Source organism: Rhinatrema bivittatum, chromosome 7, assembly GCF_901001135.1.
Source record: "Rhinatrema bivittatum chromosome 7, aRhiBiv1.1, whole genome shotgun sequence".
NCBI classification, from domain to species: Eukaryota; Metazoa; Chordata; class Amphibia; order Gymnophiona; family Rhinatrematidae; genus Rhinatrema; species Rhinatrema bivittatum.
The window spans coordinates 90,427,916-90,453,142 of record NC_042621.1 but is presented as its reverse complement, the minus strand read 5'-3'; the positions used below and the strand labels follow the sequence as shown (position 1 = coordinate 90,453,142).

General features: G+C 45.1%; 1 protein-coding gene across 3 annotated transcripts in view; it reads right to left on the bottom strand.

Moving 5' to 3' along the window:
* LOC115095247 overlaps positions 1-25,227 on the bottom strand; it is a 392,965-nt gene that overhangs the window by 167,868 nt on the left and 199,870 nt on the right. For all 3 annotated transcript variants that reach the window (XR_003857731.1, XM_029608666.1, XM_029608667.1), the window contains one exon: positions 23,762-23,846. Coding sequence is in view for 2 of the 3 variants with exons in the window: in XM_029608666.1 (XP_029464526.1) it covers positions 23,762-23,846 (85 nt within the window). In the remaining variant the exon portion in view is untranslated. The remainder of the gene's footprint in view (positions 1-23,761; positions 23,847-25,227) is intronic.

Here is a 25,227-nt window from a genome sequence, read left to right as displayed (position 1 = left end):
GAAATAAGGATGACAGCAGCCAATCAGCATTCACTTCCAGTCTAATCCCTGCCCATGCCCCGCCCACTCCCCATAGAAGTCAATGGGGGTGTAGCAACACCCCCTCCTGCCTCATCCCGCCCTCGACCATGCCCCCAGGCCACACCCCTTCTGCCCCTGGCCCCACCCCTGGCCCCACCCCAGACCCCATCGATGCTCCTCCCCTCAATAGAAGTCAATGGGGAGCCTCTCCCACACCCCACACCCCAAACTGCCCCCCCATGATGTCATGGGTGGCTCCTCCCACACCCCAGCCCCAAGCCACACCCCCTGTGATGTCACGGGTATGACATCACCAGAAGTCCACCCCTCACCACCCCCCAAAACACACCCCCTAAAAGTCATCAGAAAGGGTCCTGTCACTTTTTTAATGATTACAGATAGCAAAAAAATTCTCTGATTTTCTTTCGAGGATTCAGTCAATGAAGCACTATCACAAATAGAAGACCAAAAACACCTCTATTCCTTCCATAAATTCAACAGACATTGATGAGATTCTTTTATGAACTAAATTAATGACCTCATATAGGCAATTTAAACGGAGCCTTCATGTGAATGAGTGTGCTAAATAGCAGGTAGTATATCTCGCACTACCACTCAATGTATAATCATTGGTCATTGAAAAACATTTTTTTTCATTTTTTTGTGTGCCTATTCACCTTAATAAAAGTCCATAAATCCTTCAATAATTTGGTTGGTATTTTCATATATTCATAGTAACATTACTTAGCTTATTCCTGTGATGTAAAGTGAAGAAACTGTTCGACTCTGTGCCATTTTGGGCGCGTTATCCTCATGGCACAGAGTCGAACAGTTTCTTCACTTTACATCACAGGAATAAGCTAAGTAATGTTACTATGAATATATGAAAATACCAACCGAATAATTGAAGGATTTATGGACTTTTATTAAGGTGAATAGGCACACAAAAAAATGAAAAAAAAAGTTTTTCAATGACCAATGATTATACATTGAGTGGTAGTGGGAGATATACTACCTGCTATTTAGCACACTCATTCACATGAAGGCTCCGTTTAAATTGCCTATATGAGGTCATTAATTTAGTTCATAAAAGAATCTCATCAATGTCTGTTGAATTTATGGAAGGAATAGAGGTGTTTTTGGTCTTCTATTTGTGATGATGATACTTTTTTAATGATGCCAGAATTAATGGACTCTGGCTGTTTTTGATGATTTCACCGCTACAATACAAAAGCCCCAACATATGCGCTCCTAGAACATCCTGACGCCTTTTAATGATGACAGAGCAGGAAGTATGCTTTGTTTTTAAAAAAAATAGGTGGCTCATTCTGTTGACAAGGATTTGGTTTTTAAAACAAGTGATTACTTGGAACTACAAGTGGTGAACTGCATGAACTGCAGACAATGTATTTTTTAACACAGGCATGATCAAACCTGCAAGACAGGTTTTTTTCTTTGCAAAGACTGGGACCGGAGTAGTCTATGGGTATGCTGTCACTCAAACCCCCAAGCCAAATCCCCAGTAATGTCACCAGAAGTACACCCCTCCCCTCCAACCCCTGCTATAGATAGGCATGCCCCAATAAAAGGTACCAGTCAGCTGGCAGGAAGCTGTGACTCATTCTGTACACAGAGACAGGAAGAATCTTCCCCACACCCCTTCCCTCCTCCCCTCTCTGTAGATACGCATGCCTCTACCCTCTCTGCCCAGCCCTAAACCTGAGCAGAGGATAATTGAAAGCATTGGGGGGGGGGGGGGGGGTGTTGTATGTAGGTTTGCAATGGTAAAACACAAGACTTTAGTTTTGTTTTAAAAAAAAAAAACCAGACCTCTTTATTTACAGCCATATAAAAAACAAGAATGCACCAGCGGATCTTAAAGAAAATTTATTATGATCCAGGATCTATACATAGCTTTGCCAGTATAACACCTCTTTTTCAGACGGCTAAACATGTATGCCGTCTGTGACCAAGAAACAGATGATTGATTGGCTTACAGAGCAAGATTCTTATTCTTTACACAAGCTTGCTAGGGTATGATTTTAAAGAAATAAAACCATTGTGTCTGATGTGGATACGCAATGGTAAGCAGATCTGGTTGACATGACCGCCTTGTCTGGTTATAACAGAGGCTACAAATACATTTTGACGGTGATAGATGTTTTGTCAAAATACGCATGGGCTGTGAGCCTAAAAACAAAAACAGGTCGTGAAGTGGCCAAGGCCTTAGAAAATATATTTAAAGGTGGTCGTGTTCCCAACAAAATATAAACAGACAGAGGTAAAGAGTTTTTAAACAGCTCTGTGAAGAGTTTGTTAAAATACAGAAGCATTCATCATTTTGTGACCAACAATGATGTTAAGGCAGCGGTTGTGGAGAGATTTAACAGGACTTTAAAATCCAAAATGTGGCAATACTTTACATCGCACAACACTTTTCGATATGAAGATGTGCTTCAGGCTTTTATGAACAGTTGCAATCACAGTTTTCACAGAACAATACAGGCCATCGATGTAGCAGCCTCAAACTCTCTGCGGTTCTGGAAAGTAATCTACGGCAATAACAACAAACATGAAATGGCTAAGCCTTTTTTTTAAAAAGGGGGATCATGTTAGACTGTCAAAAACTAAAGGGAAATTTGAAAAGGTTATGAACAAACATGGACAGATGAGATATTTATAATAATTGATTACTTAAACAGGGATCAGAAAACAGTGTACAAGATACAAGATTATGGTGAGAAAGCCATTCAAGGTTCTTTTTATCCTGAAGAATTACAGAAAGTCAGCCCTCAACAGGACAGAATATACCGCGTTGATAAGGTTCTAAAGGTAGAAGGGAGAGGTAAGAACAAGCAGTGCTTTGTGAAATAGCGAGGGTGGCCTGAAAAATTTAACAGTTGAATAAAAGCATCAGAGATTCAAGACATTTGATTTGAAAAGGTCTAGTATCATAAAAAGAAAAAATGAACGAAGAGGGATTTTACATAACGCTGCCTAGTAATGACTCTGTGAGAATATTTCCACAAAACAGCAGCTCTAATTTCACCACACAATTAGCTAGACCTTTGGACCTACAGAGTCCATGGGAAGTGGGTCTGGTGGAAATACAGTACCCGAACACATGGGATAATATTAAAGAAGACCATAAGTATGTTGTCACCACGGGTGAAGGCAGTATGGAGCATCACTTTGTTGTGCGGACCAAATGAACCACGACATAAGCAGTCTCCTCAAACCCATGGCACCACGAATCATCTATGACCCCAATATCCAAAGAATCAAATTAAAATCAGAGGACAACGCTGTAATTTCCGCAGGGGTTGACTTAGCGACCATTTTGGGGCTAGAAGCTAAAGCAAATACGAAATGCTCGCTATTTCCAATGCATATCACAGGAGGGTTTAATACCCTATACCTGTATACGGATATTGTAGAGCACCAGCTGGTGGGAGACCATTTTGTGCAGCTACTTCGCTGTGTTCCCGCTAAAGCGGGTAAGGACGAGTTTATCACCTTCACTAATGATAAACCGCATTATGTTTCTGTGAACAAGCAGCACATAGACACCATAACATTTGAAATAAAGACGGACCAGAACCAACACGTCTCATTTCGCTATGGAAAAGTGATCCTTAAGCTACACCTGAGACCCCGGAAAACTATTTTTTAAAAATGTTTGTGATTAAAGACTACGGGGACCCTGGCGCATACAGAAATTACTATGCAGCACAGACCGGTGAAGGCCTTTTGGGGTATTACGGTGCTCCAGTCATGTACGGGTCTGGGATAGGCGGTATTTTTCGTAGTCTCTTTAGAAAAGCAATACCTCTTTTGAGAAGGGGTTTTGAGAATGTTAAACCTCATGTGAAAAGTGCAGCAAAAAACATCGCCAAAGATGTTATGGGCCGTGTCACAACGGCCGTTCTGCATAAAATAAACAATAACACGGAGCAGGAGGGGTCAGAATTGGTGGTTATTAGAAGAGCTGTTAAAAGAAAGAGAACCAATCAACAGGGGCCTCCTGAACCTTTTAAAACAAAGACGACCAAACGTATCAAGTCTCAAAAGACTAACCGCAAGGCTAAGAAGAGAAACCTCTCCGCAAAGAAGCAAGATATATTCTAAAAAACTATGGCTTTTGTACATCATGTTGTAACTTGGGAGGTGGACCCTTGGTCCGGCAATGAGTGAAAGTCCCATCGTCGGTAGGCGATGCCAGTCCCGAGGATCACCGGAGAGGATGGAGGCAAATCTGGATGCAGGCGCCTCCTGCAGGTCGTAGAATCAGAATCAGAGCTGGCGCCTCCAGCAGGTCATAGAATCAGAAGCAGAGCTGGTGCCTCCAGCAGGTTGTGGAACCTTAAAACACAGTTCAGAGATCACAGCCAAGGGAAACTTCCGCAGCCAGTCCCAAGATCCAGGATCAAGAATATTCCGCAGCAGGTCCAGGGATCAAGAGCCAGAGATTACCACAGCCAGTCCAGGGGTCGAGAGCCAGAGAATACCACAGCCAGTCCAGGGGTCGAGCACGGAGGGTCGAAGCAGGAACGAATACAGGAACTAACCACAGGTGCCAAGGAGCCAAGGCAAGGTCTGAAGGCACAGACCTTACCTTAAATAGTCCCCAGCTGATGATGTCTTCAGGAAGGAACGCAGCCTACTTCCTGTAGGGCTCCCTAAACCAGGTTACTACCACACACACGGCCTCCAGCAGATCAGGGGGTGGAGCCAGCCGCGCGAGAAGAACGCCGCGGCCATGTTGAGAATAGCACTGCACTGCAGGAAGGAACTCGTTGACGCCACCTCAGCGTCGGCGGTTAGGATCCCCGTGCCGGTGAGTGACTGGCCCCGGTCGCGGTTTGCCGCGGCCGGTGGCCATGACAGTACCCCCTCCTTTAGGCCTCCCCCTAGAAGGCTTGGGCTTCCCTGGGTGAGTGAGGTGGAAGTTCTTGAGAAGATTCTTATCGAGGATGTTGGTAGCGGGCTCCCACAAATTCTCCTCTGGCCCATATCCTTCCCACGCTAAGAGATACTCCCATCTACGACTTCATCTTCGAACATCGAGAACCTCCTGAACGTGATAGGTCGAATCTTCCTCCACCTGTAGCTGTGGAGAAACAGGAACCTTTCGGGAGGGCCATTTGAGGAGTAAAGGTTTCAACAAAGATACGTGAAAGGCATTATGGATACGTAGTGAGGCAGGTAGACATAGTTGATAGGTCACAGGACCTATCAACTATGTCACCGGAAAAGGACCAATATAGCGAGGAGCCAGTCTCATCGATGGAACCCTCAAATGGATATTCCGGGTGCTGAGCCACACCTTTTCTCCTGGACGAAATTGAGGTGCAGGTCTCCGAAGTTGATCAGCGAATTTCTTCGCAATATGTGTGGCCTTTTGTAGCATCTGTCGAGTATGCAGCCAGAGTTGCTTTAGCTGTGCGGCAGTAAGTTGAGCCACCGGAGAAGGAACAGACAGGAGTAGAGGCACTGGTGGAGTAGGTTGATGACCGTAAACAATTTGAAAAGGAGAAGACCCAGTCGAGATACAGGTGTGGAAGTTATGGGAAAATTCCGCCCAGGGCAGCAATGCCGCCCAATCATCTTGTCGAACATTAACATAGGAGCATAAGAATTATTTTAGAGCACGATTAGTCCATTCTGCCTGCCCGTTGGCTTGAGGATGAAAAGCGGTGGTGAAGTCTAAAGCTATGTGAAACTTGGCACAGAGGATCCGCCAGTATCGAGCTGTAAATTGTGGTCCTTGGTCAGATGCGATATGCTGGGGTAGTCCATGAAGTCGAAACACATGTGACATAAATAATTGGGCCAGACGGGGAGCAGAGGGGAGGGCGGGTAGAGGGGTGAAATGAGCCATCTTAGAAAATCGGTCTACTACTTTCCAGATAACCGTATGTCCTTCCGAAACTGGGAGATCGACAATGAAGTCGGTGGAGATATGAGTCCATGGTCTAGTTGGCCCCTTCCCTCTCCCGCCCCCCCTTTTTTCCTCCCCTTCCCTCCCCCCCCTTTCCAGTCCCATCCTCACTCCAGGTTTCATTTGGGTTTTCAGGGGCCCCCCTGGCCCCGGTCAATTATAGTCATTCACTGGGCGTATGCTAATGCCAGAAGTCTAAGAAGTAAGATGGGAGAATTAGAATGTATAGCAGTAAATGATGACATAGACTTAATTGGCATCTCAGAGACATGGTGGAAAGAGGATAACCAATGGGACAGTGCTATACCGGGGTACAAATTATATCGCAATGACAGGGAGGAGCACTCGGGAGGAGGTGTGGCGCTTTATGTCTGGGATGGCATAGAGTCCAACAGGATAAACATCCTGCATGAGACTAAATACAAAATTGAATCTTTATGGGTAGAAATCCCTTGTGTGTCAGGGAAGACTACAGTGATAGGGGTATACTACCGTCCACCTGGTCAAGATGGTGAGATGGACAGTGAAATGCTAAGAGAAATTAGGGAAGCTAACCAAATTGGTAGTGCAGTAATAATGGGAGACTTCAATTACCCCAATATAGACTGGGTAAATGTATCATCGGGTCACGCTAGAGAGATAACGTTCCTGGATGGAATAAATGATAGCTTTATGGAGCAATTGGCTCATGAACCGACGAGAGAGGGAGCAATTTTAGATCTAATTCTCAGTGGAGCACAGGACTTGGTGAGAGAGGTAACGGTGGTGGGGCCGCTTGGCAATAGTGATCATAATATGATCAAATTTGATTTAATGACTGGAAAAGGAACAGTGTGCAAATCCAAGGCTCTCGTGCTAAACTTTCAAAAGGGAAACTTTGATAAAATGAGAAAAATTGTTAGAAAAAACTGAAAGGAGCAGCTACAAAAGTAAAAAATGTCCAAGAGGCGTGGTCATTGTTAAAAAATACCATTTTGAAGCACACTCCAGATGTATTCCACACATTAAGAAAGGTGGAAAGAAGGCAAAACGATTACCGGCATGGTTAAAAGGGGAGGTGAAAGAAGCTATTTTATCCAAAAGATCTTCATTCAAAAACTGGAAGAAGGATCCAACAGAAGAAAATAGGATAAAACATAAACGTTGGCAAGTTAAATGTAAGACATTGATAAGACAGGCTAAGAGAGAATTTGAAAAGAAGTTGGCTGTAGAGGCAAAAACTCACAGTAAAATCTTTTTTAAATATATCCGAAGCAGAAAGCCTGTGAGGGAGTCAGTTGGACCATTAGATGATCAAGGGGTTAAAGGGGCACTTAGAGAAGATAAGGCCCTCGCGGAAAGATTAAATGATTTCTTTGCTTCAGTGTTTACTGCAGAGGATGTTGGGGAGGTACCCGTAATGGAGAAGGTTTTCATGGGTAATGATTCAGATGGACTGAATCAAATCACGGTGAATCTAGAAGATGTGGTAGGGCTGATTGACAAACTGAAGAGTAGTAAATCACCTGGACCGGATGGTATACACCCCAGAGTTCTGAAGGAACTAAAAAATGAAATTTCAGACCTATGAGTAAAAATTTGTAACTTATCATTAAATCATCCATTGTACCTCAAGACTGGAGGATAGCAAATGACTGTAACCCCAATATTTAAAAAGGGCTCCAGGGGCGATCCGGGAAACTACAGACCGGTTAGCCTGACTTCAGTGCCAGGAAAAATAGTGGAAAGTGTTCTAAACATCAAAATCACAGAACATATAGAAAGACATGGTTTAATGGAACAAAGTCAGCATGGCTTTACCCAGGGCAAGTCTTGCCTCACAAATCTGCTTCACTTTTTTGAAGGAGTTAATAAACATGTGGATAAAGGAGAACTGGTAGATATAGTATATTTGGATTTTCAGAAGGCGTTTGACAAAGTTCCTCATGAGAGGCTTCTAGGAAAAGTAAAAAGTCATGGGATAGGTGGCGATGAGGAAAGACTAAAGAGGTTAGGACTTTTCAGCTTGGAGAAGAGACGACTGAGGGGGGATATGATAGAGGTGTTTAAAATCATGAGAGGTCTAGAACAGGTAGATGTGAATCGGTTATTTACTCTTTCGGATAGTAGAAAGACTAGGGGGCACTCCATGAAGTTAGCATGGGGCACATTTAAAACTAATCGGAGAAAGTTCTTTTTTACTCAACGCACAATTAAACTCTGGAATTTGTTGCCAGAGAATGTGGTTAGTGCAGTTAGTATAGCTGTGTTTAAAAAAGGATTGGATAAGTTCTTGGAGGAGAAGTCCATTACCTGCTATTAAGTTCACTTAGGGGCAGATTTTAAAAACTTGCGCGAGCGCGTACTTTTGTTCGCGCAGCAGGCGTGAACAAAAGTACGCTGGATTTTATAAGATACACGCGTAGCCGCGCGTATCTTAGAAAATCCGGGGTCGGCGCACGCAAGGGGGTGCACATTTGTGCAACCTGCACGTGCCGAGCCCAGCGCACGCTGCCTGTTCCCTCCAAGGCCGCTCTGATTTCGGAGTGGCCTCGGAGGGAACTTTCTTTTGCCCTCTCCCCACCTTCCCCTCCCTTCCCCTACCTAACCCCCCCCCCCGGCCCTATCTAAACCCCCCCCTTACCTTTGTGTGCGTCGGCCGGCTGCCCCGCTCCGTGGTCCGGTCCTGGGGGCTGTTCCGGAGGCCGTGGTCACGCCCCCGGAATGCCCCCGGGCCGAAACCACGCCCGCGTTGCCGCCCCCGAAATGCCGTGCCCCGCCCCCTAAACGCTGCATCATCCCGACACGCCCCCCCGACACGCCCCCGACAGGAAGCCCCGGGACTTACGCGCGTCCCGGGGCTTTACGTGCGCCGGTGGCCTATGCAAAATAGGCACGCCGGCACGCGCAGGCCTTTGAAAATCCGCCCCTTAGAGAATAGCCACTGCCATTAGCAATGGTTACATGGAATAGACTTAGTTTTTGAGTACTTGCCAGGTTCTTATGGCCTGGATTGGCCACTGTTGGAAACAGGATGCTGGGCTTGATGGACCCTTGGTCTGACCCAGTATGGCATGTTCTTAAGTTCTTATGTTCTTATGGAGTCAGACTCTTCTCCCCTGATTTTGAGCCTCCCTGCTTTGTTGTCTTTTTCGATTCTTACAAGTGCCTTTTGGTATCTCTCGTTGTTTTAAGCTGTAATATATTCAGTACTGAATGTGTCCGCCACACTGCATAATAACTGCATGTACTGTGTTTTGTTTTCAGAAATCTTGGAATTGGTTCCCCTGAAGCAGCCTATCGAGAAACACGGCTGTGTCGGGGCTCTTTTTTGATGATTCATTTTACTCTAAAGTTGACCTTTTGTGCACAACTGTTGCGTGCACATTGAGAATTAAAATTCTACTTTTTCTAAAATAGTATTGTCCAGTATAATTAATCGCCACACATTATTTTGTTGTTGCTTATCTAAATGTTTGTTCTCTTTACTCTGCTCTCCCTGTGTATCATTAAGAAAGTGACAGGATCCTTTCTGATGACGTTTTAGGGGGGGTGTTTTTGGGGGGGTGGTGAGGGGTGGACTTACGGTGATGTCATACCCACGATGTCACAGGGGGTGTGGCTTGGGCCTGGGGGTGTGGGCGGGGCCACCCATGACATCATGGGGGGCACGGTTTGGGGTGTGGGTGTGGGAGGGGCTCCCCATTCACTTCTATTGGGGGGAGGAGCATCGATTTGGTCTGGAGCAGTGCCAGGGGTGGGGCCAGGGGCAGAAGGGGTGTGGCCTGGGGGCATGGTCAAGGGCCAGACGAGATGGGAGGGGGTGTGGTTACGTCCTCATTCACTTCTATGGGGAGTGGGCGGGGCGTGAGCGGGGCTTAGACCGGAAGTGAACGCTGATTGGCTGCTGTCATCCTTATCTTGTCTGTCAATCAGTTTGATTGATCGTGTACCCATTATACTACTCAAGTTCTTCCTACACAGGAGGAAAGAACAAGTCTTTCAAGGCTCTTAGGATTTTTCTGGAAGTCTTCTGAAACAGTCCAATAAAACATATAGAAACATAGAAACATAGAAATGACGGCAGAAGAAGACCAAATGGCCCATCCAGTCTGCCCAGCAAGCTTCCCTCATTTTTTCTCTCATACTTATCTGTTTCTCTTAGCTCTTGGTTCTAATTCCCTTCCACCCCCGCCATTAATGTAGAGAGCGGTGATGGAGCTGCATCCAAGTGAAATATCTAGCTTGATTAGTTAGAGGTAGTAGGGGTAGTAACCGCCGCAATAAGCAAGCTACACCCATGCTTATTTGTTTTTACCCAGATTATGTTATACAGCCCTTATTGGTTGTTTATCTTCTCCCCTGCCGTTGAAGCAGGGAGCTATGCTGGATATGCGTGAGGTATCAGTTTTTTTCTTCTCCCCTGCCGTTGAAGCAGAGAGCTATGCTGGATATGCATCGAAAGTGAAGTATCAGGCACATTTGGTTTGGGGTAGTAACCGCCGTAACAAGCCAGCTACTCCCCGCTTTGTGAAATAAAAATAAGCAAATGCCACCACCTTTAAGAGGTGTTCAAAATAAAGTCTTATCACTGGTTGTTAAGTAACATCTTTACATTTCCTCTATCACCCACCAGGGCTTGAACTATGGTCAACTGGGGCTCACCTGAACCGCCATCCATGCCTTTCTCTTGTTAACTACCTACTCACCAGCTGGAGTTCCACTTGCTTTTGAACAAGTTCCCTGCCCACAAAGCTATTCCCTGAGGGTTTTTCTGGGGACACTGACTCCACAAATCTGAGAAACCACAGTTCCCAGAGATGTTCTCACAGACCAAACATGCAAAATATTGGAATTACGCAGCTTCTCACTTACCTGAGTTACAATCAACCTCAAGCACAGCAGTAATAAAGAGTTTATTATTAAAAAGGAGGTGTTAGTTTATAGAACTACGCAATGGTTAGGCTTCTTACCTGCAAGAGGTAAGAAATTAGTTTTAATTTCCTTGGGGAGCTCCTGTTCCCGCCTCCTCAATAATTTGTTAAACATAGCTGTGAAGTCATTTAGGGCTGGATTTTCTAATATCGCACGGCTTTCTGAATTCCGTGGTAATGGAGGGTGGGGGGGCAAAGCAGGGGACGGGCCTGTGAAAGCCAGCAGCGAATGCACACCGCGGTGTTATCGCTGCCGGCTTTCACACCCAATAGCGCCACCATGAAAGGTGGCGCTATTGGGTGTGCTAGTGGCGGCGATAACAGGTCTTACCTTATCGCTGCCAGTGAAGTTACCACCGCGTCCGCCCCGACGCCACACCGAATCCTCTTCTTCCAGTCCTGACTCCACCCTGACTCTGCCCCTATCAAGCTATCGCATGTGAAAAGGGTCTTTTCGCATGCGATGCCGATAGAAAATTACCCCTTAGTTATTTATTTATTACTTGGCTTTAATTCCTGAATTTTTTAATAGATTAAAGATTAAAGGAGATAGCTGGGAACTGACCCCCCCCCCCCCTCCTAACTCTACTTCCTATATACTTATTTGAAAAAATGCCACAACCTCAGCATATGTGAGATTATGAGACTTGTTCCACAAATCTTATTTATTGTAGCTGTTTCTAGTGGGTTCAGAAACATTGTGGTCAAACAATTTAGTTTAGTTTAGTTATAACCATTTGTTTATCACTTTACTGATAAAATCTCTCTAAGTGATGTATGACATAAAATCACAAACATCTCAAAACCATATTTGAATTAGATGTTATATAAATGGATTTTTTTTACAATGAATTGACAGTTCTCTCCTACTCCTTTGGGCTTTCAGCTCAACAGGAACCATGACTGGGATCTGGTGTCAGGAGCCCTCATTTGCAACTACCTGGAGATTTTTTCCCCTATTTTATATACTCCTCTCAACTTCAGTCCAGTCATCACAGTGATGGTCCTCAGCCAGCAGGGATGAAGAGGAGAAAAACATCCATCAGAGCTCCTTTCATAACCCTTGAACCCTAGGATTTTGTGACTTGAGGAAGGAGAAGTGGCTTGCCTGGCTCTAGGATTATTGGACAGCCTACTATAGCTAGATGCTAGGCTGGTAGATCCTGTTTTCGTAGCAGATTTTGAACGAGGAATAGAATTACTTGTATTTGTTAATGGATTTCTCTTGTTTGGAATTCCTCTACTTTCTGAATGGAGGTGTCCATTGTGAAATTTTGTCACTACAGACTTCCATTTGTGACTTGTGAACTTGCATCCATGCTTGCAGATTCTCTTAACAGCTGCAAATGTTCTTTTGCCATAACCCAATTTGTCATCATTTTAGTTTGTAGACATTGAGTTCAATCAGACTGTTCACCATGTCCAGTAAACATGACTGCTATGCCTTTCTCTAGTTCATCTATGACATTAATATGGCAATTTTTTAGACTGCTCCACCCTTGGTCCTCATCTGTTCCCTGCTACCCATATAAATTTTATCAGCTTAGCTTAAAATACTGAAATAGATTTGGGAGTTCTAAATCACCACAATATTTTGGTTATTGCAGCATGTTTATCCTAATATGTGGCTCCTTTCCATTCCATATAAAGGAGGAAATCAGACTGCTCAGTATAGAAAATAGGTTATGAGACACTGCATGGAATTTATCAAAATAAATATATTGACTTTAGTTTGTGGTAATATTACCATCTTGATCAGATGGCAAAGAGATATATTTGTCTAAATCATATTTAATTTCCTTAATGCAGGAGAAGAGTGCAAGTTGTACGGTTCAGCAATATTAACTGAGATGTGGCTTTCCAGCTACCTAAAGCTCGAACCATTGTGACAGCAAACCTAGATAGACATTCAGAAATCCTATGCCTCGGTCCAATCTCTAGAATTTGGGATTCCATGTAGTTAATTCTATATCCTGAACATTTGCAGGTTTTGTAAGATTTGTAAGGAAAAAACAATATAACAGGGCAAAGGTAGCGCCGGCGCCAATTTCTATCAACGCACCCATGGCCCGAGAGTGGAAGATCACACCGGGACCCCCCCCCCCCCACTGGACCCCAGGTAATTTAAGACATTTTGGGGGGGTTCGGGAGGGTGGGGGATTTATTTTAAAGGGTCGGGGTGGGTTTTAGGGTTGTTTTAGTGTGCCGGTTTTCCCGCCCTCCCCCTTCCCCTCCCCCTTCCCCCGATTTACGATTTTTGACGATAAATCGGGGGAATTCCTATTATATATCGCCTCTAACGATTTTTGATGATTTAAAATATATCGGACGATATTTTAAATTGTCAAAAAATGATTCACATCCCTAGTGGAAACTATTCTAAAGATCAAAATCACAAAGCACATAGAAAGACATGGTTTAATGGAACACAGTCAGCATGGATTTAGCTATGTCAAGTCTTGCCTCACAAATCTGCTTCATTTTTTTGAAGGGGTTAATAAACATGTGGATAAAGGTATTTGGATTTTCTGAATGCATTTGACAAAGTCCCTCATGAGAGGCTTCTAAGGAAACTAAAAAGTCATGGGATCGGAGGAGGTGTCCTTTTGTGGATTACAAACTGGATAAAAGAAAGGAAACAGAGAGTTGGATTAAATGGTCATTTTTCTCAGTGGAAAAAGGTAAACAGTGGCATGCCTCAGGGATCTATACATGGACCGGTGCTTTTCAATATATTTATAAATGATCTGGAAAGGAATGAGACAAATGAGGAAATCCAATTTGCAGATGATACAAAATTATTCAGAATAGTTAAATCACAACCAGATTGTGATAAATTATAGGAGCACCTTGCAAGACTGGAAAACTGGGCATCGAAATGGCAGATTAAATTTAATGTGGACAAGTGCAATATGATGCATATAGGGAAAAATAATCCATGCTGTAGCTTCTTGATGTTAGGTTCCATATTAGGAGTTACCACCCAGGAAAAAGATCTCGGGCATCATAGTGGATAACACATTGAAATCACTGGCTCACTGTGCCGTGGCAGTCAAAAAAGCAAACAGAATGTTAGGAATCATTAGGAAGGGAATGATGAATAAAATGGAAAATGTCATAATCCCTTTGTATCACTCCATAGTGAGACCTCACCTTTAGTACTTTGTACAATTCTGGTCACCACATCTCAAAATAAATATAGTTGCGATAGAGAAGGTACAGAGAAAGGTGACCAAAATGATAAAGGGGATGGAACAGCTCCCCTATGAAGAAAGGCTAAAGCGGTTAGGGCTGTTCATCTTGGAGAAAAGATGGCTGAGGGGGGATATGATAGAGGTCTTTAAAATCATGAGAGGTCTAGAGTGGAGTGATATAGATCAGTTATTTACACTTTCAGATAATAGAAGAACTGGGGGCACTGTTGTGAGGGGGTGTTTTAGTGTGCCCATGGGTCTCAGCCCGACCCCAGATGAATCCAGGACCGAACCGAGGGTTGGCGATGTGTCCCAGGATGACAGATACACGGTCATACCCTCTGCCGGGCCTGCAAGCTCCAAGAGCCAACAACAAGATGATATTGGTAGGAGAACGGTCCTCCGACCGTTCCGAGCCCTTTCGGACCTGCAGCTTGGATCGGCATGGAGCAGCAGGCCGGCCTGAGGATGAGGGCAGATGGAGGCCTTGACACGAAGACATAACACCAAGGTTGATGCAACGGCATCACAGATGAGGGTAGATGTGAAGACATGACACCAAGGCTATTGAAGACATGAGACCACGGCTGTTGAAGACATGACACCAAGGCTGATGCAACGGCATCGGAGACAAGGAATTTGACGAAGTCCAGACGAGATGAGAAGCTGGGCAGGTAGACATTGGCACTGTCTCTCAGGGTGCCCTACTCAGCCCACCTTCACGGGCGGACCCAATGGGCTGGTCGCAGACTACCCTGTCCCACTACGCGCCCTACACAGCCCAAGGAGGCTGGTCATGGACCACAAGGAAAGTGGGACAAGCACAGGGAAGAATCCAGCCGAGGCAGAACTTCAACGATGGAGCCAGATGTCATCTGGAGCTCCACAAGGGCTGGCAGGACAAGATGGCTCAGGAGCACAGGACACCAGTCCACTGCCGGCATCTCCCATGTCAAAGCTGCGTCACCCGGAGATCCACAGCTGGCAGAACAGAAGGCTCCGGAGCAAGAACGAACATCAAGGAGGGTGAGAACCCCATGGAGCGAGACATCAGGAGATGAAACACCAGGACACCTGGACGGGGACCTCAGGCAATGAAGACATGGCATGACACAGACGTGACAAGACGAGGAGCTCCACGAAGAAGACAGAAGACCTGACGGAGCTGTGGCAGGCAGGAGCTCCGATGCAAGGCAAAGACAATGGCAAGATCAGCCCTTTTATAGGGCTGCAACAGGAAACATTCACTAGGTGGGGCCCAGGGCATATCCGGCTGTGGGCCCTTTAAATATTGCAGAGAAGTGCGGCCACGCACCTAGGAGGAAGGAACCAGGGCTGTGCAGGACCGTGGACAGTGGTCCTGCACCGACGTTGACGACGCAGACGCAGGGCTGGGCCTAGAGGCAAGCCCCGAAGATGGCAGCGGCTCCAGCCGCTGCAGGAGGCCCCAAGGGCGGCTCCAGCCGCCAATCGAGTTTGGGGATGCGGCCTCCTGCCGCGAAGATGATGATGGCGGCGGCTTCCAGCCGCAAAGAAAAGCAGAGAAGTCTGCGGCTCCGGCCATGGTAAAGAAGGCAAAGTGAGCGGCCTCTGGGCCGCATGATAAAGGCAAGTCCGCGGCTCCAGCCGCACAGGAAGGCCCGACTTCAGCGGCATACGGCCATTTTGGGAGCAGCATGGGAGGAAGGTGAGTGCCTGCTCAAGGGGATTAGCTCCGCGGCAGGGTTCATAACAGGTACTCCATGAAGTAGCACGTTTAAAACTAATCAGAGAAAATTATTTTTCACTCAACACACAAACTCTGGAATTTGTTGCCAGAGGATGTGGTTAGTAGAGATGTGAATCGGAACCGGAATCGGTTCAGATTCCGGTTCCGATTCACATGTGTTTTTTTTTTCATCGGGCCCGATCGCGGTTTTGTTTATCAGCTGCGCCCGAGCCGATAAACAAAAAACCCACCCTGACCCTTTGAAACTAATCCCTTAGCTTCCCCCACCCTCCCAACCCCCCCAAACATTTTTTACAGGTACCTGGTGGTCCAGTGGGGGTCCCTGGAGTGATCTCCCGCTCCCGGGCCATTAGCTGCCACTAATCAAAATGGTGCCGATGGCCCTTTGCCCTTACAATGTGACAGGGTATCCGTGCCATTGGCCGGACCCTGTCACATGGTAGGAGCACTGGATGGCTGGCGCCATCTTGTGCTCCTACCATGTGACAGGGGCTGACTGGAGTGACTAGCATAGAGGTGGGGTGACCAGACATTTAGACAACACAATTGAAGCCACAAATTCATGTCTAGGTTGTGGCATAGAACAATTATTTATGAGATACTTTTGCACTTGCAGACCAATCATCTTTGATGCTTTTGATGCAACTGCAACATCACTCTCTGCTTTGATGGTGGGGGAAAAGAGAAATTGGATTCATATAATGTAAATTGGTTATTTACTCTCCCAGATAATAGAAGGACCAGGGGAACTCCATGAAGTTAGCAAGTAGCTCATTTAAAACAAATTGAAGAAAATTCTTTTTCACTCAGCGCATAGTTAAGTTCTGGAATTCATTGCCAGAGTTTGTGATTACAGCAGTTAGTGTAACTGGGTTTTAAAAAGGTTTGGATAAGTTCCTAGAGGAAAAAAGCAAAATTGCTTACCTATTAATAGGTGTTATTCCAAGACAGCAGGATATAGTCCTCACATATGGGTGACATCATTGATGAAGCCCTATTGCGGAAAAGTTTCTGTCAAAGTTTCTAGAAACATTTGACTGGCACTCTGAGCCCACTGAGCATGCCCAGCATGCCATGATATTCTCAGCCACAGGGGTCTCCCTTCAGTCTCGTATGTAGCAGGAAGCTTTAGCAAAAAATAAAATAATAAAACGTATCGGACCCAACTCCGCGGGGTGGCGGGTGGGTTTCGTGAGGACTACATCCTGCTGTCCTGGGATAACACCTATTACAAGGTAAGCAATTTTGCTTTATCCCAGGACAAGCAGGATGCTAGTCCTCACATATGGGTGATTAACAAGCTAGAGGCTGAGTCATTTTGTAATGAAGTAACACTGAAGTATTGTTGGTGAAAATGAGGCAGCCGAAGATCACAGCAGGTTGGATGTAGAAGGAGTTGGGATTATACTGGAAACAAGTTCTTTAAGACAGATTGTCCATAAGCTGAATCTTGTCATCCTTCTTTGTCCAGTAATTAGCTGCAAAGGTGTGAAGAGAACTCCATGTTGCTGTTTTACATATGTCAAGAATTGGCATTGAATGATAGTGTGCTACTGAGGTTGACATTGCTTTTACTGAATGTGCCTTTACTCGCCCTTGGAGAGGAAGGCCTGCTTTTTCATAGCAAAACTGTATGCAATCTGCTAGCCAGTTGGAGAGAGTATGTTTACCCACTGCTTTTCCCGGTTTGTTTGGATCATAAGATACAAAGAGTTGAGTGGATTTCCTGTGGACTGCAGTGTGGTCTAAGTAAAAAGCTAGCGCATGCTTACAGTCCAAGGTATGTAAGGCACGTTCCCCTTGGTGAGAATGAGGCCGTGGAAAGAATGTGGGCAAAACTATGGATTGGTTCAAGTAAAATTCTGTAACTACTTTGGGAAAGAATTTTGGATGTGTACGGAGAACCACTCTGTCATGTAGGAATTTTGTATAGGGTGAGTACGTAACAAGTGCTTGTAACTCACTAACCCTTCTAGCCAAAGTAATGGCAATGAGGAAGATAGTCTTCCATGTGAGATATTTAACATCACAGGAATTCATGGGTTCAAAAGGAGAACGCATGAGCCTTGTTAAGACCAGATTCAGGTCCCATTCTGTGACAGGTGGCCGAATTGGTGGTTTAATGTGAGTTAAACCTCTCATAAACCTACTGACAAGAGGTTGTATGGATATTGGTGCATCTCCCAACTTGTTATGTTAAGCTGAGATTGCACTTAAGTGTACTCTTACAGATGAGGTTTGGAGACCAGTCTGAAAGATGGCATAAATAGTCTGATAGAGAAGTTGTGGGGCAGGAGAAAGGGTCAATGTCCTTTTGCATGCACCACAAAGTAAACCTTTTCCATTTCGAAGAATAATTCTTTTGTGTTGAAGGTTTACATGAAGCTATAAGCACTTGAGATACATTGGTTGAAAGATTGACTGGTTGTAAAATCAAGCTTTCAACATCCATGCTGTCAGGGATAGGGCTTGAAGGTTGGGATGGTGCAACTGACCCTGATCCTGAGTTATGAGAGTGGGAGCTACACCCAGGCAAAGTGGTTCTCTGATCGAGAGGTCTAGAAGTGTGGGAAACCATACTTGTCAAGGCCAATATGGGGCTATGAGTATCATGGACCCCTTGTCCTGTTGTAGCTTCACTAAAGTTTTGGTTATGAGCGGTATCGGAGGATACGCGTATAGAAGGCCTGAGTTCCAAGGGCGAGCAAAGGCGTCCTTGGCTGGCTGGTGTTTCTGTCTGTGCAGAGCGCAGAACTTGTCCACTTTGTGATTCAGGTGTGATGCAAAGAGGTCTATTGTTGGTTGCCCCCAAATTTTGAAATATCCTGGTCACTACTAAGGGATCCAGGGACCACTCGTGTGATTGGAACTGATGACTGAGTTGATCTGCCACTATGTTGTGAATGCCTGCCAGATAAATGGCCCGGAGAAACATTGAGTGTGTTAGGGCCCAGCCCCAAATCTGTGCAGCTTTTTGACAAAGGAGATACGAGCCCGTACCTCCTTGTTTGTTTAGGTAACACATGGCTACTGTATTGTCCGTTTGAATGAGAAAAGTCCGTGTGAAAGGCAGTCCTTGAATGCATGCAGAGCATGACGTATAGCTCGAAGTTCCAAGAAATTGATTTGAAAAGTTGCTTCGGGTTTTGTCCAAGTACCTTGGGTTTGGAGATTGTCTATGTAAGCTCCCCCACCTAAGGTGGATACATCTGTAGTTAATAGAGATGTGAATCGGAACCAGAATCGGTTCTGATTCCGGTTCCGATTCACATCGTGTTTTTTTTCCGTCCAGCCCAATCGCGGTTTTGTTTATCGGCTGCGCCCAAGCCAATAAACAAAAAACCCACCCGACCCTTTAAAACTAATCCCTTAGCTTCCCCCACCCTCCCGACCCCCCAAAAAGTTTTTTACAGGTACCTGGTGGTCCAGTGGGGGTCCCGGGAGCGATCTTCCGCTCTCGGGCCGTCGGCTGCCACTAATAAAAATGGCGCTGATGGCCTTTGCCCTTACCATGTGACAGGGTATCCGTGCCATTGGCCGGCCCCTGTCACATAGTAGGAACACTGGATGGCCCGTATGATACACAGATATTAGGGAAAAAGCAGAAGACTACTTCTATAGCCAAGTCCAAAATCAAAACATGTTTAAGCAGCATTGTCTGAATTATCAAGAATACAGCTCACTCCGTAAAAATGTTGCTAGCTGTAATTTTGTTATGGATTTGACAGTTGTTTGGTTTTGAGTGTAAATATTCCTACCCTTAACATAAGGATTGGAGGTAACAAGCATGAAATGGCAATTACTATCCTTAACATAAGGTCTGGGAGTAACCTGCACAAAGTGCCAGTAGTTACTACAATAAGAAACTTGCTGGGTAGACTGGATGGACCATTTGGGATTTTTCCTGCCATCATTAATATGTTACATGTTATGTAACTTTACATTAAAAATTTCAAAAAACATATAATGTTTCACTTTGTACCAATATGAGTATTTGTCAGCTTTTGTTCATTAAGATATTCCTTAAAATATACAATATGACCAGGGGTATGTAAAATTTGATATAATTGTATAAGTTGAATAAATGGGGAGAGAACCAGATCCCTTAGGAGCTCCATCTTACATTTTGCAGTCCGCGGGTCAGACCCACGAATTGCCATGTTTATCTCCAGCCCTGAGCCACCAGCTGGAACCCCTGATGTTGCGGAAGGCCTCCCAGATGAATACTCAGCAGACTGCTGCACTTGAGCAGGCCAGACACGACACAGGAGAGGATGCTGCCAGCCCCAAACATGGCCATCCCTAGGTGTACAGATGCCCGATCTGCCTTCATTTAAAGGGTCCGCAGTGGAAAATCCTCTACTGTGTGCACAGATAATGTCAGAAGCTTTGACCTATAAAAGGCCTTTTCCCTTGCATCCCTCACTTCAGCAAAATGTTTCCTGCTGCTGTATAATGTGAGTTGCCTCAACATGTCTCCTGCATTCCTGTCTTCAGTTCCTGGTCTTTGTTGTTTTCAGTTTCTAGTTTGCATTGTTTTCAGTTCCCGGTCTCCTTCTTCTTCAGTCTCCAGTTCTTCAGGGTGATTTGCCTCTTGTGTTGTTCCATTTCCTCCTACCCTTCTTGCCCATTCTACTTTTCCTTGGATGGATCTTCAACTTTGACCTTGGCTTACTTCTTAGACTTCTCCTGATTGCTGCCTGCCACTGACCAGTGCCTGACTACTGGACCTTTCTTGAATGCCATCTGCTTTGACCCTGGCCTGCCTTCGACTTCACCTGCTCATCCCTGCCTTGCCTATAGTTCTTTTTGTCTTCAGGCCCCCATCAAAGAGCTGCCAGTTCCAGCACTCTAGGACTCAACCTAAGGAGAACATGGGCTGGTATAGGCAATGCTCCAGCTGGGCTTCTGCATCATCCGACTCTGCCAGCTGCCAGCGGGGACCTGTAGGACTCCACCCTGCAGGTTGCGCCAACTCCACCTTGGTCCAAGGGTCCATGAATTCAACACTACGTATTACGATTCCCAGAGTCCCAAAAGCTTTGTCCCAACCTGCACCCTCTTGGTGAATAAGTGCAACACTGCACCTTTGATACCAAGGTATCTCAATGGCCTGTGAAAGGAACCAGTCACTGAGGAAGGAGCTTGATGTAGAAGAGTATCTGGAGTGTCGAGGCCACCAGAGAAAAAGGGGGACAACTGGTGTTTTACCCAGGAGCACTGCCAAAAGTGTGATAGTGGAATACAAGAGTAATAGTGAGAAAGAAGAAACAAGTGGTGGTGTAAAATGTTATCAGAGTTACCATCAGCTCTCTTGGTCTTGAAATGTGCTGCAGAGGTCAAACATTACTGGAAGAAAGAGAAGAGAAAATTTTCTGAGGAACAGTGTTGGAGGGATTGGCTGGACTTAAGGGAGAGACACCAGTTGTCTATTTCATCACAGGACTCGGGACTAGCACTGGCTCCAGTGGACCAAGGGGTGCACTCTCTGCAGAGCTGCTCTGGAAGGGAAGTGTCTGAAATCCAAACAGCTTCTACAGAATGAATAGATATTTGAGAGTTCTGTGTTAGAAGGAGACATCTAACCAGGACTCCCCCCCCCTTGGGTCCTCAATTGAAGTGGAGAGACTATCAGGCCGATACAGTACAGCAAGCTCCAATGGAGCGCACTGTTAACCTGCCCTTGGACGCGCGTTTTCCCTTCCCCTTTATTCAGTAAGGGGAGGAAAATGCGCGTCCAACCCGCGGCACCTAAAATGCATGTTGATGGCCCTATTAGGTATGCCCGTGTGATACAATAAGTAAAATGTGCAGCCAAGCCGCACATTTTACTTTAAGAAATTAGCGCCTACCCAAAGGTAGGCGCTAGTTTCTGCTGGCACCGGGAAAGTGCACAGAAAAGCAGTAAAAACTGCTTTTCTGTGCACCCTTCGACTTAATATCATGGCGATATTAAAAAACGTTAAAAAAAAAGAAAAAAAATTTAAAATGGGCCGGTGGCTGTCGGGCTGAAAACCGGATGCTCAATTTTGCCGGCATCCAGTTTCTGAGCCCGTGGCTGTCAGCGGGCTCGAGAACCGACGCCGGCAAAATTGAGCGTTGGCTGTCAAACCCGCTGACAGCTGCCGCTCTGGGCTAAAATGAGGCACTATGGACGTGCTAGTGTCCCTAGCACCTCCTTTTGCCTGTTCTACCGCACTGGCGCGAGTGGCCGGTGCGCGCGCCGGGAGAGCGGGCGTTCATCCGCTCTCCCGCGGACTTTACTGAATCGGCCTGTATGAGCAAGGAACAGAGGAGAGTGGTGTGGATTTGAGTGGGCCCCTGTGAAGAAGAGGGAAAATCCAGAAATTCTGTGAAGGTGAATTAGACCCTGTGTATTGGGCGTAAACTCTACACAAGCCGATCACAGGGAAAGTGAACCAGGGTTCTCTAATATTCTGGGAGTAGCCCAAGAGGTATTTTTGAAAGAGTTAAGATTTCTTTGGATTGTGTTTATTAAGTTCTGAACAAGATGACAAGCTGTGAAACTATGATTATGGACTAAATGTTGATGTGTTATAGTTACCAGCCTTTCATCTTTAAAAAAATGTATTTATTTTTGGAACACAAGAGACGTGTGGACAATGGGATTATTTACAAGAATCCTTGGCCCAGCTTGGCCTTACAGAGAGACACAGGGAGACCTGTCCCCAGCCGGGGAGACAAATGAAAGCAAGAAAGAAAGGGCCCTGGATGTACTGGTGGGGGTGGAGGAGGAATCCATGTAGATAATGAAGGGAATGAGGAATGAAGGAGAGAATTGTTGAAAACAGGATACAGGGTTTGATAGACATTTGCTCTGACCCAGTATAGCAAATCTTATGTTCTTATGTAAGAGAAAGTATTAAAATATTAATTCTGAGAGAAAAAGGTAAAGAAGAAAGAAAGAAAACTGAAACAGAAATGAAAAACAAAAGACACCAGAAAGAATGGGACAGAGATGAAACTAAGAAAAGCTACAAGAAGTTAGAAATAAAACTACAGATACTCTGGTAGGAAAATTGTTTATTTTAATTTTAATGTTTCATACCTTGTTTTCCCATTGTTAGGTAGCTAGTCTAAGGCAAGGAGCTCCCAGAGGTGAGAGACATGGCTGTTATTTTTATGGACTGGCTGGCTGGGATTGGGATTTCCCAAAAGGAGTGGTACCAGACTGACTCTTGGCAAGGCAGGACAGGGTCTTCTTCCTGGACCAGCCACATCTCCAGCAGGTTGAGTCCTTGGGTTCTGATGGCCAGCAGGACTTAACTAGAACAGTGGCTGAACTGGGCAAGACCTGAAAGTAAGGTGAAGACTGAATACATGGCTGGGCTTGAAGATAGGAGCTGGGGACAGGAAGTGAAACTGAAGGCAAGGTAATGGAGAGAGACAAGGACTAGATAAGGATGGGACTAGCCTGGTTAAGGCAGGCAAGGACTAGACTGGCCTGGATTGTACAAGGGCAAAGCAAGGACTGACAATACAAGGACAAGACAGGACAAGGAACACAGAGGGCCCAAAGGCCACGCAGGAACAGGCAGAGTTAGGCCAAGTAGGGAGCCAAAGTGACTTGATGACAGGGCACCGGGTATGGCAAGAGGCAGGGCTAAATAGGGCTGGCCCTGCTGAGTTATGGACCTATGGAGAAGGTGGCCTGAGTGAAAGCCAGGGTAGCTTCATGAGACTGGAGAGGCTGCATAGCAGACAGAATCATTACAATGATCTGTTCTCATTTATTCCTGTTCTTGCAAGTGTTAAATAAGTTGTTTTCTGGAAGAACACAGGGGGTGGGTGTGTTGTGCCACATGCGGAAAATCTCTCTCTTAATAATTGCTCACCTTTGACAGCTCTGGAAATACATATCAGTCCCAAAGCGAAAAGGATATAAATGCAGGAAAATGTGGCTCAAATTTTAAAAAAAACCTTTTTGTCATAAACAAATTACCTGCTTCCTCAGATCTTTTGTCTCTTGGGCCAATCTGGTCATGAAAACAGTTTGAGCTTGATATGCAGCCAAAGACTTCTTTTTCCTTGTGGACAAATTAACACAGACAATTTGTTTATATAAACTAATTTGTGAGGTCAAATTGCAAATGGTAGTGCATTCATTTTCTAAAACTACCTTGCATTTTAACTAGACGTATTCTATAAGTTAAAGGACACCTCATTTAATAAGAAATAATTTTCATATAGTAATATATTATACAGCATCATTTTTCTCAGTGGAATTTGAATAATTACTTACCTTTAAGTATCATTCTCTAAAAGTAGTAGTTTCATGGATTTGCACTGTTGATAAAATGACCTACTGTGTGAAAGTAGTTTCTGAGTGTATGTCAGTGACTTAAGAACATTTATTAATTGAAATTGTTTCTCTGCATGGCTGACATTAATTTTTTTTATTTCACTTGAGACATGAAAAAGGTTCCTGCAAATTTTGTCTTAAATTTGAAGAGGAAATGCTTCATAGTATGTGTGCTAGGGGAGGAGGAGGGGGAGAGAACAAAATGCCCTTTTGAAAGACATAAAGTCAGGTAACCACCCCTTGATTATGGGTGGGTAATCAAGGCTATGATGATCACCTCAGGCTTCTCTCCTGGGAAATATCATTGGGAGTGTGGGGGAAGGGGGGGGGGGGGGAGAGAGATTTTTGATGTCTGGTTTTTAGTTTCAAATAACTGTATGGGGAAGTAAGTGATTGTATTGTCTGGAAGCTATTGCTGTACCTTATAGCTAGGAAAACACTGGAGCGCGGGTGCACTCTGCACTGTGAATTATAGACACCAAAAGTGCACATAAACTTCACTTGGTCAAAGTTCTCATGCGAAAATTTTTTTATTACTTCAACACGGTGACTCCTGACAGTTGAATGCAATGTTTAACAACAGTCCCCGACACGGACCCGTGTTTCGCCAGTCCGGTTGCTTCGGGGGGATTTTTAAACAACAATCTGTAAACAAGAGAAATTACACAACTGACCAAGACAAATTCTGGGCATAACAAGAGCAGACAAATAATAATTTTAACCACATACCTGTGTCACAAGATATTTTGTATGGAGTTCAGGAGCTCGAAGTGCAAACCCAAGTAACTGAATTTAAAGCCAAACAGGTTTTTTAGGCACGAAACCGCGCCGATCACAGACATGACTAATTAATTGATCACCCATCACTCATCACTCCCCATGACGTCACATACAAACTCAAATAAAGTGGTGCCGTTCCCAGGCATCAGCTGTTCTAAAAAAAAAATGGCGCCGATGCCCCTTTGCCCTTACCATGTGACAGGGTATCCGTGCCATTGGCCAGCCCCTGTCACATGGTAGGAGCACTGGATGGCAGGCGCCAAGATGGCACGGATACCCTGTCACGTGGTAAGGGCAAAGGGGCATCGGCGCCATTTTTTTTTTAG